Here is a 17043-nt window from a genome sequence, read left to right as displayed (position 1 = left end):
TAAAATGTACACAAAAATAACATTCAAGTTAAATTGAAATTAATAATCAATCAACTAATACAAATGCAATTTTAAAACTAATTGCGGTAAAAATTTTCGACTGATAAATACTAATAAATTATTAAATTATTTATAATTTTATTAAAAAAAAAAAAAAACGGAAAATTGAAAATATTGATTTGTGACCGGCGACTATGGTATTGACTGAGGAGCATATTTGAAGTGACAAATATCGTCTAGTGTTAAATCTCCTGATATATTTGTTAGAAAGGTTTATAGGTTTATATTTAGGCCTTTTGTAATGTTTAAAATTGTTTATATTTAGTATAACCACAATTTTTTTATTAATTGCTTTTTCCTAATTACAAGTATTATTTGAAACACAAGTTTTGGTATCATTTACGACACCAATTTTCTCAGCTAAAAATATGACTTTAGAAATTTTACAGCTTGGTATATTTCCATGATTTGCTTTTATAAACATTAAATTTGATTACATTTCTTTGACTGTCGTAAATGTTACGCTTTTTTATTACTATGACATTGTTTTCTTCAAATTCATTAATTACTGTTTTAATAAAATTAAAATATTCACAACAGTATACTGCAACTTCTATCTAAGTTTTTAACCTATCAGTATTGGTTGAATTGTTAAAGGAAGAGTTGAGCACATAAATTTAAACTTCAAAATGATAGAAGAGACTTTAAAAAAAATGTTCTTTGCATTTGAAATTTGTAGTATGAAAAAATACTATATAATATACTGGTATACTGTACAAATATTAAAGTATATTAAATCAACTAAAATGATCGAAAAATAATAAAAAAAATCTTAAAATGAAAAAACATTGAAAAATGCAACAAAAAAAAAAAACATAAACACTAAAGTGGCGTCAAACACATACTCCGAGTAGTTCAATTGAACTGCCTAGAAAATTTGAATGTTAATAAAAAAATATAAAAAATTATTAAAAAATTTTAATTATTTATTTTATATATTACTTGACATGTATTTTCTATTTAAAATGGTATATTTACAAAATTAAATATTATATAACATCATTAATTATTAAAGATGTTTAAAAAAAAATGTTTTGGTATTTGAATAGGTGGTAAATTGGAAAGGGTGAGTGGGTAAATCTAATTATTTGAACTGGCAGTTTCGAATTCATTCGGTGCTACTGCTGTTACATATAGTAAATTATGTACTTGGAAAGCATTGTCTAAGGTCATTCAAAAAAAGATGCATTTTGCATTGGATCCCGGGCCCTAGTTATTACTAATTATAACCATGTTAGCCAATGTGTATAATAAAACGAATCTCAAAGAAAAAAAATTAAGTAAAATAATAACAATAATTAAAACATAACAAAACATAATAATTACGTTTGCAAACTGTCATCGACCAATAATGTGCAGAAAAATAGTAAGTATAGTACGCCATACATAATAATAAAACTCTCAAAGTATAGAAATATAATTTTAGTTGAAGTATATTATTCTCAAACATGAGTACAACAAATATTTAATAAATACTTGTTGGTGCATAATATTTCGGTTGACTTTTATAATTTCAGCAAGTCACTTGCCAGTTGGAACTGTTTTAAATGAAAGAAATAACATATACCCTGACCGTCCCACAACTTGTACTAATTTTATACGTCACTATATACAGAACTGATCACTTTTCAATCACAGAAAATTAATTACTTAAGTAATTTTTAATTTTTAATCAATTACCTAACATTTAAGTTATTTTATTTATTTAGATTATTAATTAAAAATAATCAAAATTAATTTTCATTTAGAAATTAAATAAGTCGAAATCTTGACATTTCACTAATAAATAATAATACATAAATAATGTATACGATTTGTATTAAAAATAATACAAAGCAAGTACAGAACAAATTAATAATGAATTATAATTATCTTAATTATCTAGTAAATAATATCTTCATATATCTATCCGTATTATACTAGTTTGGTATTGTTTACATTTTGCAGTACAAAATTAGTTTTCCACCGATTAACGTCTCGTATTTACAATGTCTTATTGTATTATTGTCTAATTGTCTTATTGTTACTATCGTTGTTAATATTGTTTTTGTAAATTTTAAATTTTTCTAAATTCAATAAACCAATATGAACGTCGATGAGCTATAACAACCAATTTTCGACAGAACTTATTTTAAAATCAAAAATATTAATAATAACAATACACCTACCAGCCGTATGAATTTTATGCAATACTAAAAAGGCTGTAATATCAGACAGCATTCGAGAAAACTTAAATTTTCCGACCATATTAAAGTATCTATACTAAAAAATATAGCATGATTTTATCATACAATTTTTATGATACAACTCATATATTACAATATGTATTCTACACAAAATTTTATAATACCTAAATCAAAATAATTGGTTATACATTATTTTAAATGTAACACTTTTTACGCAAAAGATACATTTTACCTAAGCACTTAATATTCATTTAAATCAAAACCACGCTCATTTAAACGTAAAAAATGTGCTTTAATTATATTTTTTCGAGTTCAGTGTTTAATATGATTAAATAAATAAATTTAAAAAAATTATCTGGTTTGTCTTTTTAAAATGAAACCACAACTGCGGCAATTAATTTAAGTATTATAAATATTTACTACAATATCTATGTATCCGTATCTACCTTTTTATATTTGCTTTTTTATATTATATTTTATAATTGTAAGTAATTCAATTATACATTTTCTAATTTTTACTCGAATTTCCTACCGTAATAAAATTTTAATTCATTACAGTGATTTTATGTAATGTGTAATACATTTTTTTTTTCGTGTAATTTGCACGTCCCAGACTATATAGTTGTTTACTTTTACTTAAGATCAACGGGTTTCAGTTATGAATTGCGCAAATTAACGGATAGTTAAATAATACATTGAAAGACGAACTATACGATTTCTCACGAACAAATAAAGATCAAAGAAAGTACTCAAAACAAAAATACCCAATTAGCGGCTAACGGGTTTCAGAGGGGTATATGGAAGGAACAAAATGGTAACACTGATCATCGTAATGATAAATATTTCATAATAATAATAGATAATAAAAGTAAACTCAAATGTTAAGTGTAAACAGTAAACACTTTAAAATATATATATATATTGTCATGCTTCAAATGAGGATTTCCGTAAAAGCTAAACAATTGTACTGATTACTGTAGTATTATAATGTACCATAAATAAAACAAGTTTTGAATGAACAAACGCAAAAAAATAAAAATTGTTTAATAATGATGAAAAAATAGAGTAAGTAAAAATAATCCTTTTAAAAGTTCAATAAAATCATAGCATATCTGTTAAAATGATTTCTGCATGACGAATTTAGTTGATATAAACATTGTAATTTAATAAATATCAACTAATACTTATAAATTTCAGCATGAAAATAAAAACCAGTTTTCATTAAAATTTCAATAAAACTACCTTACCAATATAAATCGAAGCCAATCATTTTCAACATAATTCTTAATAATTTTCTCATCCACCTTTTGTTACTAATTTAAGTATTTAAATTCCAACATAATGTAAATGTATGTACAATATACTTCAAATTAGTGTTGCTAAATACTTCTATATGTTTAAAAATATGTATTTGTAACAAATAATCCACAAATGAAAAAACAATACTGTAATGAAAATTTAAAATTTGGCCATACTCCTATTTTATTAATTGAATGTTTATATTTAGATTATGCATTTTGAATTTTCAGTTTAACTAAAATAAATTGAGTTTTAGGTGTATACCATAAAATCAAAATGGATCCAGCTTTACTGAGGGAAAGAGAATTATTCAAACTCAAAGCTTCAGCTATTCCTGTGTAAGTTCATAAATAAACAATACTTTAATTTACATGATTCTATAACATTATCTATAAAATATAATTTATAATATTTATAATAAACTATATTTAAATTGTTTATATTTCAGTGTTGAAAAAAGAATAAAAGAAGAAACCAGCAATAAAGATGAAGTTAAAAGAAAATCTAAACCATTACCTTCTATGCCAAGACCACCTTCACCACCAAATACATCAAGTTCTTTGAAGTATGAAATATATACTATATTTATTTTATAAATTTAATTTTTCATATAAAAACTATACTAAACTAATTCTAATACTAATTTGTATATATATAATAGTTACAAGTCATATGGGCAAAGTTCTCTGTATAAATTTGGTGTACTCACCAAAATAGTTAAGTATATAAGAGCTAGGCATCAAGACGGTGATGATCATCCTTTAACATTAGATGAATTATTAGACGAAACTAATCAGTTAGATGTGGGAACTAAAGTTAAAACGGTATAGTAAATAACAATTTACAAATTATTATTAAATAATTAACTTTTGCATTAATTACCTTTTTTTTTTTTTTTACCTAAGTGGTTAGAGGTTGAAGCACTTCCAGGGAATCCTAAAATTGAACGTACACCTGATGGGAAATACATGTTTAAGCCTCCTTATAAACTTAAAGATAGAAAAGCATTATTAAAATTATTAAAACAACAAGATTTGAAAGGTTTAGGAGGAATTATGTTGGATGATATTCAAGAATCTTTACCAAATTGTGAAAAAGCTCTTAAGGTTGTTAAAATTAACAATTATATAATATATAATAAATATTTTATTTTTTTAAAATGATGTTGCTTATTATTCCATCATTTTTATAATAGCATTTGCAAAATGAAATATTATACGTATCTCGACCAGGAGATAAAAAAAAAGTTATGTTCTACAATGATAAATCTGCAACTATTGATATTAATGAAGATTTTAAAAAAATGTGGAGGAGTATTACAGTGGAAAATCTTGACGATGAAAAAATAGAAGAACATTTGGAAAAACAGGTATGATCATCACTTAACTAACTATACTGTTTAAGTAGCGTGCACACATTATATGTGAAATATTTGTAGGGTATAAGTTCCATGCAAGATAACGGTATCAAAAAAGTTAATCATGTCAAAAGAAAAAAACCAGTGACGAAGAAAAGAATTTCTAAGAGACCAAGAGATAATGAACATTTAGCAAATGTTTTGGAAGATTATGACGCTCTGTAAATCTTTTTAATTTGTATAGACATTATTAATTGTATTGTTAAACTATAAAGTAAAAAAAAAAAATTAATAATATTAAAAAATGTATTTATTATAAAACAATTTTCAAAAAATATATGTACATTAATTTGTATTTTTTAAGAAATTATTGATTATACTTTTGATATCTAAAACAGCTTTAAATCGTACTGGAATAGTTCCTAAACTCACTAATTTGTCAGGTCTCTCGGCTTCAACTTTTGTAAGGCTAAATAATTCCTAAAAAATATACATACAATATAAATATAATATTTATATTTACTTTTAAATCAATTAACCTTATGATGTTTATCTTCATTGGCTTTTAATAATTCATATTCTTTTCCATTAAAAATTAAAACCACACGGCCTGATCTATAATATTGTATTTTGCCTATTGGCTGAGAACTATGGATACGTTCTGAATCATTCTGAAAATAATATTATCAAATACTTAGAAATTATTAATTTTTTATCATAATAAAATATTACTTCAACTTTAATATGACTATTATATTCTGTTTTTATTAATGGTACTTTTGTTTCAGTTTCTGTCTCATCTGGTGTATCATTATTATCATTTTCAGTTAAACTTATATCAGTGATTTTTTGTTGAATACTAAATGAACTGTCATAAAACTAAAAACCAAACCATCATAAATTCACATAATTATAAAACAATTATTTGACATTAAGTAAATTAATAAGTACCTGTAAAATTGTTAATGATTCTGGTGCCATCAGTTCACTTAAAGAGGGATAGATATTCTTTTGAAATGGATATTCTAAACTATTTTCAGTCTTAATTTGTGTCATCCTATCTAAAATAATAATAAATAACTATCTTCAAAGTAAATAAATTGGTATAATAGTGTACCTTTTTTAATGAAAGGTAACCTAACAGGTCTATTCAAATCATCCATTGGATCATCAACATCAAATTGATTTTCATCCATCATATTTTGCATTTGTTGTATACTTTGACATGCATTTTTAACCTAATTAAATTATAGCAATCACTTCAAAATTACAATTCTAAGCCATACATCACTTACAAAAGACCCAGAACTATTGAAACTACCCTGATTTGAATAAGATCGAAAACCAGATGATAATCCCATTCGTGAAGAACCTGATTTCCCTTGACCAGTTGAACTCATATTGGAAAAAACACTCTGTATCTATATAAAGTAATAAAATAAACATGAAAAATAACATTTATGATCAATGTAATGACTCATACAATACATATTACAATTATACTTATGAAGTATTTTTTTTTATCCTAAATAGTTAAATCTAATGTTATACATACATTTTGGTATGAAATAAAAACAGACATTTACTTGAACTGTAAAATTAGTATAATTTAAGTTTATTAAATATGTAATCATAAATACAACTTTACATTATGATATAATGAATGACATTATATATGAATTAAAATAATATATACCTGTGTTGTAGATCTTTCTTTAATTTTTTTTTGTTTTTGTGATGACGATTCAGCACTTGAATTAGAATCATGTTCTAATTTAACTTCGACCTTAACTTGTGGGTCTGAATCTTTTGCTACAATTCTGTATAAAATTTAAAATTAAAAATATTTATTTAAATAAGTAATAATTAATTTACCTTTTATATCCTAAATTTGGAGTAAACATAACTTTAGATGTTCCAAATTTAGGTAACTTCTTTGAACGGTTATCCATTTTAATAACTTCAACTTTCAGATGTATTTAAAAAAAAATTCAATGACCTACCTAAAAAATGAACATACAACAGTTTAAATAATTTTAGTTCTTTCTAATAATTAAATAAAAACAATGCTATATACTTAAAAGAATTAAATGTCCCAATAAAATATTAAAACGTGTATAGAACACATTACTTCACTATACTTCAATGGTTGGATATTCAATTATGTAGTTAGTAAGAACAAATTACTACTTTGATAATTTATAGTTATTTTTCCAAACATTAGCCTATGCAATCATAAATCTTTAATAGAAATACATCTTTCACATTAAAACAATTAAAATATATTGCCTAGGGTCATAACCAATGTAATTCTGAGATATACAAACCATTAATTAATGTCATGGTATACATTTTAATAAAAATTATAACTGTTAAAGTAAATTTGTCTTCTACACGAATTCTATGGAATGGAATGATAAGGTGTTTATTTTAGTTGTATTACTCAGTTTTGGTTTGTTTGACGATGTGTTAAAAATTACAATAGTAAATACTTACTATTAGTAATTAAAAATTGAAGTCGATTTTAAATTTCAGTTGATTTCTTATTAATTCTGAATCCGTATTTGTCGAGTTACCGGGATAAACATTGTTTAAAAAGTTATCAAAATTTCAACCAAATTTTGAATAAATACTTATTAAATGATAAGTTATCTGTATATTATAATAATATACGGCATCATTTGTAGGTTATGTTGATGGATTTAAAATTATTTTAAATTTTTAAATATGTATCCCAACATTCCCAGCCAATACATTGTAATTAATGTTTGTTAGGTGAGTTACGTTGGGTTGAATTAAAATAACCATGTAATATTATTCTAGGCAATTTCGAAAACCATAAACTTCAAACAATTATGTCCAAAGAACCCAGCACTAGCAAGGAAAAACGTAAGAATTCGCGTAAAGATGAAGGTTCTAAAATACTCAAAGTATTTACCTTGTATGAATACCTCACCAAACTACCAGAAGCTGTTCAGGATCGTCTTTACACTCATCCACCTACCTGCTTAACGGTGTTTAGAGTACTGCCTGATATCGCGCAACAGTTCACGTTGCGTATTTTATTCATTGAACAGCCAGTACCACAATCGGTTCTTTCTTCCTGGGTGCCAGTAAATTATTCAAGTGAACTAGATGAGTCCATTGAGGTAGCCACTAATTTACACATATGGAAATTAGCTAGTGTCACTGGTGGCCTTAAGGGATGGATTTTAAATTCTACGTTTAAGAAGAAACTAAAAGTAGCGCTTATGGGTGGTGGTCGTTCTACGGTGTCAAACAGTGATGCAATAGCAGACCCAAAAGCAAGGGATATAGACTTTTTAGATGCATATGCATATGAAAGATGGGAGTGTATATTACATTATATGGTCGGCTCTAAACATGAAGGTATATCATCGGATGCAGTCAGAGTTTTACTAAATGCTGGTCTAATGGTAAGCATAGTTTGTTAAACGAACAAAAAATGTAATTCATTATTGTTTTTATAATTTTATTATACATTGTATGTCATTACATTATAGGTCAGAGATACAGATGATAGTCCAGTAATTACATCGACTGGCTTTCAATTTCTATTGCTAGACATGGCTACTCAAGTATGGTACTTTATGCTCCGCTATATGGAAACTGTAGAATCCAGGGGTCTTGATCTTGCTTCATGTTTAACATTTCTCTTTCAAATACATCTTGGTACTTTAGGATGGGATTATATAACTGATGAAATGTCTGAAAACTTACAAGCATTCTTGCAACATCTTCGAGAATTTGGATTAGTATATCAAAGAAAACGTAAGGCTGGACGTTTTTACCCTACTCGACTAGTAATTGAAATGGGTCAAGGAAATAGTCGAACTTCAGAACGTATGAAAAATAAAGAACGTTATATAATTGTAGAAACCAATTTTAGAATTTATGCCTTGACTGATTCTGATCTTAAAGTTGCTCTAGTCGCATTATTCACTCATATGCTCTACAGGTAATAATTGTAATTAAGTTTAAAAAAAAAATGTCAATTAAAATCCATGTGTATGTTTTCATTCTAGATTTCCAAACATGGCTGCTGGTATACTGACTAGAGACTCAGTTCGAACAGCACTACGTAGCGGTATTACTGCTGCACAAATAGTGAAATTTCTTACCGTACATACTCATCCACAAATGCAAGAAGGTGGCATGCCACAAACTGTAATTGATCAAATTTATCTGTGGGAGAATGAAAGAAATCGACTTAGATTTACAGATGGTGTGTTATATAGCAATATAAATACACCTAATGACTATGAAACAATAAAAAATTATGCTGCTGAAATTGGAGCATTGGTATGGTCCGATGAGAAAAGAAGAAACATTGTTGTTAGTACAGATGGACATGATGATGTAAGAAAGTTTTGGAAAAAACAACCCAAATCCGATTTATTTTAGTATAAAGATGTATGTATGTATGTTATACTATTTGCTGTGGTATATTCAATTAAAAATTATTTTTGTACTTTCAATAATCAGGCCATAGCATAATATTTATACATAATTACAGATTGGAAAATATTTATAATATACTCAATAGATATTAACTAAGTACTTATAATTTTTAATTCATTTACCATCCATATTTTTATTAATTTATTATAAATGTATTAAAACATTTGTTTTTAATACAAATTTTAAATAAATTTTTTTATGCTCCTATGTTTAAATCTTAAATAACCAAACCAAAACAAAAAAAAAAATAATAATAAATAAACAGAAAAATTCTATATTCATTTCTATTAAATAAATTTTAATACTTAATGTAACATGCATATAAATGAAAAAAAATTGTGCGCAATATAGATTTTAACAAATATTTTGTAATAAAAATGTATAATTATTGATTATATTTCATAAAAAAAAATACTATTAGGTTACTTATATGTAAATCTATTGAACTATTAATAAATAATATAAATATCAGTAGAATTTTTACTATTTAAAATGAAGGAATAATTATACAGTTTATGAATTTTAAATTAATGTTTACAAGTTAACATTAATTTTTTTTGGTTTTAGTATACATCTGATAAATAAACCAATGCGACAAAATGTGTAGTATACATAATGAGATTAAATCATCTTATTTTATTAGACTTAAAACAAAAAAAAAAATTAACAATAATAATAATTTCTAGAGATCATCAACAAAATTCAGTTATTATAAAATTATGATATTGTTTAGTTTCAATTTTGGTAACAATCTGCAAAAATTGTAACTATGTTGACAGTCTGCATTTTAATGTTAAATATATTGTAAGATTCTCTATCAATTACTAATAACTTAAATCTTATGTAGTTATTATAGTAATTAAACACGGACTATTATTATAACAATATAAATTAATAACACACAAATCTATTTATGTTAAATTTTGGTGTTGATAACGAAATTGGTTGCTTATAAATAGTTAAAATGTAGTTATACTTGATTCAATTACACAAATAAAATAATTTTAATCTATTTATTTTACATAATAATCATTAAAAAAAACACTTATAATCAGATTTTTTTTGGATTGTCATATATTAGCAGTCCATAATATAATTAATCCATGGAAGACGACAATGATTTTTTTTTAATGAAAAATAATACCAAATAATAAAGTTATAAAATATTAAAATTATTTTAAAGAGAACTAAGTAGCAAAATGAAGTAATTATAATATATAGTATAAATATTTATGAAAGTAAATAATAAGATAAAGATTATAATCTAAATCTAAAATTGATCCTCGACTTATAATTAATTTATAAATATGATTAAATTTATGTCTAATTAATAATTTTCAGCAAAATTTTGTTTTATATTTTTTTAATTTAATTAATTTATTTTGCTTCTAAGTTCTAACAGTATTTACCCTGTCATATTGCACATTATTATTAAAACTATAATACATGTCACAATAATGGATCAATGAACACAGCTCAAGTTGTGGCTGCTTTTCAATAAAAGTTGACAATTTAGAACATGCATAGTGTTTCTATGTAAGCCACTTAACATATATTTTAAGTGAAAACATTTGGCCACTTTTAAACAGACATAAGAAATGCTTAATAACACATTTATGTGGCGCATATTTTAACTTAAAACTATCACATTTGTATAACAATCGTTTAATTAATCCAAATATTTAGCATAAAATAAAAAAAATCAATAAACATGTAATAAGCTACAATTATAAAAACCGATTTTACAATTAACATTTTATAAACAAATAATAAAGTATGCGGGTAAATATAACTCAATAAAACACTTGCCATCATTTATTCAACAGTAAAACCACAAGTTTCTTCAACTGCTTGACTGAGTTTATCAAGTAACTTCTGTTTACTCTCATACTTTGGCAAATCAAGACGATTAAAGCATGTATGTGCTTTAGGAAGATTATTTGTTGGTACATCAGTTAAGTGTATTGTGAATAAACGAGGTCCAGCCGCACCAGTTGACCCTAAAAATAATATAAAAATTGACAATTAAATAATAATAAATATATAAGTTTAACTGTATAAAATGATAAGCAAGTTACCTTGAAGTGCCTTGAACCCTTGAAGGGGTACTCTAGAACTCCCAGTGACAAATTGTAACAGTCTAAGACGCATTTCTTGGCTGTAATGTTGTTCAATTATTTCCCAAAACCATTTGACAACAGGCATATCAGATGAACAATGCTTGAATATAAAATAATTTTAGTAAGTATATAATTAATAAAAGTTCTAGAAAGTAAAACTTATTAATAATCACTTTAAGTCGAGTATTCCTCTTCCAATCTTCAATATCTATGGTGCCAATACCACTTATAATTAATTCAATCTCGCGTTCATCAAAAGGTTTTAGTAATGTTCCAGGTACTACTTCAGTTAAACCTTTTTGTAATGCCAAAAATTGTTGTTCAATACCTCGCATAAATCTGTATGTTACGTATAATCTAAAAGAGGTAAAAAAATATTAATTTAGATAAAAAGAAAAAAAAATTATCCATTATCATTACAATGGTCAAAAATTAAAACAAATATAATCTGAGAAAGGAAACCTTAATAAGACTATCTAATCTATTAAAATACACTCATAGCTATCTAAATAAAATATAAATCATAGTTACATACTAAAAAGTATTTTAAATAAATTGAAGTACGAAATATATAGTATGTATTTGTACAGTATAATTATAAAACATAATATATTAGCAATAAAAAGTAATCATAAATAATTTTCAATACACAAGACCTAAATATATCGATCTATATGTCATATATTTTGAACTTTCAAATTAGAGAATATAATAATTATTGAGATTGGCTGTTTTTCTTTCTTGGTATAAAGCTTCAAGATATTGTTTCTATCTATATCTCTTATTTTGCTATTTAATTTTGTTTTTTCCTCAAAAAAATTTCTTAGTTATGTTAAATGCATGATCCATCTTATTATTTCTAAGCAATTGTTCCACTTCATGGCACTTTTCTTTTAAACATTTCTTTCTTGCAAATTTCGCTTCACTATTAATTTTATTCTTTAGCTCTTAATAACTCCGTATTCCATGGATTCTCATTATCCTTGGCGTTTTAATACTTTCTTCTCTCTTCAATATCTTATAATGTTATAGTTTATCTATGGCTTCTTAGGCTCTGGTAAGTTTCTTTTGAAAGAGTTACTGGCTGCTTCATGTATTACATTTTTTATTTTATTCTATTTATCTTCATTGGTATCACTTGAAAATGTGTGGGTTTAATATTAATTTTTCATTGATGTAGCATGTGTAGACTATTTATGTTATTATCTTTTAGCATTCTTAAATCAAATTCCTTATTTTTGGGTTATTTTTGTTAGTTTCTTTTATACACTACATTTCAGAGATTTGTATAAAAAATAATAATAGTCAAGACAGAAATAGTTATTAAATATCATAAAAAAAGAAAAAATACTCATCAAGTAAATTAATAAAAAAGAGTTAGTAAATGACTGTGTAATAAACATGGGTTTTTTTACTATACATAGTATTACTTAAAGACAAATGTATTACACAATATACATTAATTTTAAATAATATTTTGGACCTATACTTAAAAGTACCAAAAATATAATACTTGAAATTTTACATTCAATTAGATTATAAAGAATATAAACATACTTGACATATTCTTTTTTATTCTCTTCTGTCACCTGAATATTTCTTCCACCAGTTTTGAGCTCGTGTAATTTTAATAGACCAAAACTACTTTGTTCAACTGCAAAATTTGTATCAATAATATCTTTTTCAAGTTTATTCTCTCTACAGAAGAAAAAATAAAATATTATGTTAATTAGATAGTTAAAAAAAAGTAATTATAATAAAGCTAATTAAATATTACAATATATATGTGAGACTACGATGTAACTCAGGATCTACTCCTTCTATATCTTCCAGAGTAATAGGTTTGTTTAATAACATTTTATAAAAAGGTGTTGTGAATCCCCCATCAATATAATGTCCATGAAAAATAGCAATTCCAATAATACGACCAACAAAGTGGAAGTAAGAAAGATGTTCCTGTAACAATTTAAAAATGTTTTTAACTACAAATAAATCATTCTAAAACAGTTTGAACACGTACAGGATTAATAGAACTATCTGGATTTATTTGCAATGTATAATTGTCTTCCCTAGAATATTGAAACAATCCATATTGAGGATTAAGCATCTCATGAGACAATAAATACAACCATTCTCTTGCTATTCCACCATAATCTAAACCTTCTTCACCACGGAACTTTACCATTAACCGCTTTCGAAGATCTTTAGGTCTCATTTTCATCACAGCTCTATACGACTCCTAAATATAAATGTTATCAAATATCAAATATTTATTAGCAAAATAATCTTACTTCAAATATTTCAGCTCTTGAAACTTCTAATCTCATATGTCCTGTTTGGGGTTGTAATGCAGCTAATTCAGTACGTAAAATCTTTTGTTTTGCTACCAAATCACGCTTATATTTGGGCAAACATTCAGAATCAGTCTCAATACTTTGGGGACCATCAAAACCAGAACGGGGTTGAACTCTTTGTTGACTTGATGAAGTTTCACTAGTATTTGATATTCTAGTATTTTCTTTATTGTTCATTGGGTTATGTTCATTTGTTGATGAACTTTGATCATTTAGTTTTCTAAAAATTTAAAATAAATTAATTAAAAGTGATAGTGTTAAGTAATTTGTTATTATACAATAATACTCCAAAACTTTTATTTTTTTTTTATATAAATTATTATAAGTATATAAATAAATATATTGTACATAACAATTGAAATTATTCAAATGTATATTAATATTTGATTATTATTATAAGAGTATTAAGCACAAAAAAATTGTATTTTTATTTTTTAATCATTCTTTTAACTTACTGTAATAAATTAGCTATAACTGAAGTAGAAAGTCTTGGATCCGAAAAAGTTGTTGTTCGATTATTATGATCTACATAATAAAAGCGACCACTAGATGTTTGACGTACTTCCCAACCAGCCGGCAATGGACCAAGTTGCTGCCCTGGAGTCACACTAATATTTCTTGGAATTCTTGGATCATGCCATGTACTTAATCCAGTAGGTGTATGATAAAAATAAATTTGTCCTTGTGGTGTTGTTCTTATTTCTGTTATAAAAATATTATTTACAACTACATGTTTGTTATTATAAAAGTAACATTTAATTCTTACCATAACCAGTTGGCAAGTTTTGTGGTTGTTGAATTGAGGAACTGTGAGATGGTGTATTTCTGGTAGAACTGAGTGATGCTCGATTACTAGGATTCCTAAATATGCGATATTACTATATTGTACTTAAAAAAAAAAAAAAATGAAATTGTAACTTACGTTTGACTAGACAATGTGCTGCTACTACCATCATTGTTATTTATGACATCAGATTCGTTTTCTGCATCCTCTGTAGGGGTTGGTGCAGGAGGGCGAGGACTATTACTGCAAGAAGTAACTTTTGAATGAGACCTATATTTCAAGATACAAAGGCACTTTAAATACTTTTAATATCAAGTAAACATTATGTAAATTAATAGTAACTAATCATAATAAATAAATTGTTCAAACATAATTTTGATAATAAAAATTATCTATTATGAGATATCAGTTATAATAAAATTGTAAAATGAAATTTCAATGTAAAAACAGTTTAATTGAAAATATTGAAGTTCAATGATTTATATAATGCTTTATGCCCAAAAACACCACTGAAATTAATTTATATTAAATAAAATAGCATGTGTAACTTTTTCTTAAGTATTCGAAATATATAATGTATAGTAAATTACTATTAGACATTTCACATACTTGGTTGGTTTAACCCATTGAGTAGTCTTTGTCTTATGATTAACATAATATAATCGCCCATTTTCTGTTTTTCTTTCTTCCCATCCATCAGGTAGTGATGCCAGTTGTTGGGATAATACAGTTCCTGCAGTACCATCTTGAGACAATAAAGAAATAACTAACTGACCCCTAATTGGTACTGGATCATCTGGATTTAATTTAATTAAATCTAACTTCTGATCTACAAGCAAACAATTTTAAACAAATAAATCTAATTCAAACCAAATTAAATTTCTTTGAAATACTTACAACCAGTATCTTTGTATCTTTGAATTTGATTCCACGATAATCTTACACATCCAAGAAATCCACTAGCAGGTTTTTGAATATTTTTATGTATTTTTTTATGATTCCATAAAGTAATTGTTACATGGTCACCTTTACTCAAATATCTTTAATACAATATTTAATAAACATTACAATATATACAAACATTAAAACAATTTATTTATCATACAAATCATAATGTTGATTCCATTGAGGATCACAGGTTGTTTTACATGTATCAGTTGTATAACACTGTCCAGATCCGTCAACACTTATCTTAGCAAATGCATCTGGTGGTAAACCTATAAATGATAATATTAGATTCCAAATTAAATATTATTATAAAATAAATTTAACTATATGAAATAAATAAAAGTATAACAAAATTAAACTCACGAAATAAGTCTTTTTTCAACAAATTCTGAGCACAGAGCACTGAAACCAAATTATAATCATTAGAGAAGTAATACAAAATATTCTAAAATTAAATTAATAGGAGTTCATATTAAATGTATCATAATAGTATGAGTACATACCAAACACAGTAAATATATATTGTAAATAATAAAATGAAATTCAATATTTAAATTTTACTCTAAAATTAATAAATAATTAATCAAGACAATAAAAAACAAAATAAAAAAAGACCCCAAATAGTTGGGATATAGGCAAAGGAAAAGAACCAGGACTATAAAACAGTAAATACTAATAATAAGTACTATTAAATTACTATATTGACATAATGTACTTTACCATAGTACAAAAAAAATTATGAAAATTAATAATATTCAAAATGATACAATACTTAAGCACAAAAAATGGTGAGTAAACAAAATTATTAAAATGCAAATGGCAAAAATAGAAGAGAGTTAAAAAATAATATAGTATGAATCACTGACCAGTTAATCGAATTTTGGCTGTTCCTCCAGATCGCCTGCTACCTGAAGATCCAGACATACTTGTTCATTAATTATAATATTAATAACAATTAATTTATGTTTAAGAAATTAAAAATAAAAATGTTAACTAAATAAAATATGAACACATTATGATTAAGACTATTTTCTCTTTGCAATTTTTTTTATTATTATCACAGACTGTAATAATTTATACGTATACATTACGCTCGAATTTGGTAATTTCTACGTAATTCATCTAGTTTCACGTAATTTCACTAATTTTTTACGCTTCGCACTATATAAGTGGTAAAATACATTAAAAGTAAAGACTATATTAATTGAATGTTTTGTTATGAAATAATCACAGTGCAGTTATCTAGATAATACCTAGGATCGTAATTCAATCATTTTCCCCTGGAGTGTCCCAATGCATGGACAAATAAATAAACGACGTTCTTTACTCCATGATAAATGATGTAAGAGTTGTGCAATTTTGATTTCCGCTCTCCAGATTTAATATTTAGGTTCGAACAGTCAAATATTTTTAATGACATTTTGGACAGATTTTTTTTTTCGTTAAAACGTAG

At 25.2% G+C, this 17043-nt stretch overlaps 4 protein-coding genes across 6 annotated transcripts; 2 read left to right on the top strand and 2 right to left on the bottom strand.

The window, feature by feature from the left end:
* The first annotated feature begins 3127 nt into the window (after window positions 1-3127).
* Window positions 3128-5190, top strand: LOC112687282 (general transcription factor IIE subunit 2). The gene is made up of 7 exons (XM_025559909.1): window positions 3128-3311; window positions 3802-3883; window positions 3994-4110; window positions 4207-4369; window positions 4451-4651; window positions 4741-4914; window positions 4984-5190. The coding sequence occupies exons 2-7, from the start codon at window positions 3822-3824 to the stop codon at window positions 5125-5127; spliced, it is 861 nt and encodes a 286-aa protein (XP_025415694.1). The 5' UTR covers window positions 3128-3311; window positions 3802-3821; the 3' UTR covers window positions 5128-5190.
* Window positions 5191-5209: 19 nt separating this feature from the next.
* LOC112687281 lies at window positions 5210-7502 on the bottom strand. Of its 3 annotated transcripts, none has more exons than XM_025559906.1 (9): window positions 7399-7502; window positions 6778-6905; window positions 6599-6722; window positions 6198-6323; window positions 6020-6140; window positions 5854-5963; window positions 5635-5781; window positions 5442-5573; window positions 5248-5382 (listed from the first exon to the last, which is right to left on the bottom strand). In XM_025559906.1, the coding sequence occupies exons 2-9, from the start codon at window positions 6852-6854 to the stop codon at window positions 5248-5250; spliced, it is 972 nt and encodes a 323-aa protein (XP_025415691.1). In that variant the 5' UTR covers window positions 6855-6905; window positions 7399-7502. The 3 variants fall into 3 exon arrangements, with proteins under 3 accessions (XP_025415693.1, XP_025415691.1, XP_025415692.1); XM_025559907.1 differs by lacking the exon at window positions 7399-7502 and adding an exon at window positions 6980-7120; XM_025559908.1 differs by lacking the exon at window positions 7399-7502 and having other exon boundaries at window positions 5210-5382; window positions 6778-6854.
* An 87-nt stretch (window positions 7503-7589) lies between these two features.
* LOC112687280 (general transcription factor IIH subunit 4) lies at window positions 7590-9394 on the top strand. Its single transcript, XM_025559905.1, has 3 exons — window positions 7590-8339; window positions 8427-8881; window positions 8949-9394. The coding sequence occupies exons 1-3, from the start codon at window positions 7758-7760 to the stop codon at window positions 9325-9327; spliced, it is 1416 nt and encodes a 471-aa protein (XP_025415690.1). The 5' UTR covers window positions 7590-7757; the 3' UTR covers window positions 9328-9394.
* Window positions 9395-10702: 1308 nt separating this feature from the next.
* Window positions 10703-16821, bottom strand: LOC112687293 (E3 ubiquitin-protein ligase SMURF2). Its single transcript, XM_025559921.1, has 15 exons — window positions 16457-16821; window positions 15954-15992; window positions 15748-15859; window positions 15540-15682; window positions 15252-15471; window positions 14781-14912; window positions 14625-14719; window positions 14314-14560; window positions 13796-14078; window positions 13525-13743; window positions 13282-13460; window positions 13062-13202; window positions 11678-11861; window positions 11463-11604; window positions 10703-11384 (listed from the first exon to the last, which is right to left on the bottom strand). Exons 1-15 carry the CDS (start codon window positions 16512-16514, stop codon window positions 11200-11202), a joined length of 2379 nt encoding a protein of 792 aa, XP_025415706.1. The 5' UTR covers window positions 16515-16821; the 3' UTR covers window positions 10703-11199.
* Window positions 16822-17043: the final 222 nt, after the last annotated feature.

Source organism: Sipha flava, unplaced genomic scaffold (genome assembly GCF_003268045.1).
Source record: "Sipha flava isolate LNK unplaced genomic scaffold, YSA_version1 339_pilon_pilon, whole genome shotgun sequence".
Classification (NCBI taxonomy): domain Eukaryota; kingdom Metazoa; phylum Arthropoda; class Insecta; order Hemiptera; family Aphididae; genus Sipha; species Sipha flava.
This window is presented reverse-complemented; position numbering and strand designations above follow the sequence as displayed.

Excerpts from the sequence above, each read along its gene's own strand:
- LOC112687280 (XM_025559905.1), top strand. The coding sequence starts at position 7,758 with ATGTCCAAAGAACCCAGCACTAGCAAGGAAAAACGTAAGAATTCGCGT. Across the intron at positions 8,340-8,426 it reads TACTAAATGCTGGTCTAATG|GTCAGAGATACAGATGATAG; the intron begins GTAAGCATAGTT and ends ATTACATTATAG. Across the intron at positions 8,882-8,948 it reads TTCACTCATATGCTCTACAG|ATTTCCAAACATGGCTGCTG; the intron begins GTAATAATTGTA and ends TTTTCATTCTAG.
- LOC112687293 (XM_025559921.1), bottom strand. The coding sequence starts at position 16,514 with ATGTCTGGATCTTCAGGTAGCAGGCGATCTGGAGGAACAGCCAAAATT. Across the intron at positions 15,683-15,747 it reads TGGAATCAACATTATGATTT|ATATTTGAGTAAAGGTGACC; the intron begins GTATGATAAATA and ends ATTGTATTAAAG. Across the intron at positions 14,561-14,624 it reads AAACTTGCCAACTGGTTATG|AAATAAGAACAACACCACAA; the intron begins GTAAGAATTAAA and ends TTTTTATAACAG.
- LOC112687281 (XM_025559906.1), bottom strand. The coding sequence starts at position 6,854 with ATGGATAACCGTTCAAAGAAGTTACCTAAATTTGGAACATCTAAAGTT. Across the intron at positions 6,723-6,777 it reads CCAAATTTAGGATATAAAAG|AATTGTAGCAAAAGATTCAG; the intron begins GTAAATTAATTA and ends AATTTTATACAG. Across the intron at positions 5,383-5,441 it reads ATGAAGATAAACATCATAAG|GAATTATTTAGCCTTACAAA; the intron begins GTTAATTGATTT and ends TATATTTTTTAG.
- LOC112687282 (XM_025559909.1), top strand. The coding sequence starts at position 3,822 with ATGGATCCAGCTTTACTGAGGGAAAGAGAATTATTCAAACTCAAAGCT. Across the intron at positions 4,370-4,450 it reads TGGGAACTAAAGTTAAAACG|TGGTTAGAGGTTGAAGCACT; the intron begins GTATAGTAAATA and ends TTTTTACCTAAG. Across the intron at positions 4,915-4,983 it reads AAGAACATTTGGAAAAACAG|GGTATAAGTTCCATGCAAGA; the intron begins GTATGATCATCA and ends AAATATTTGTAG.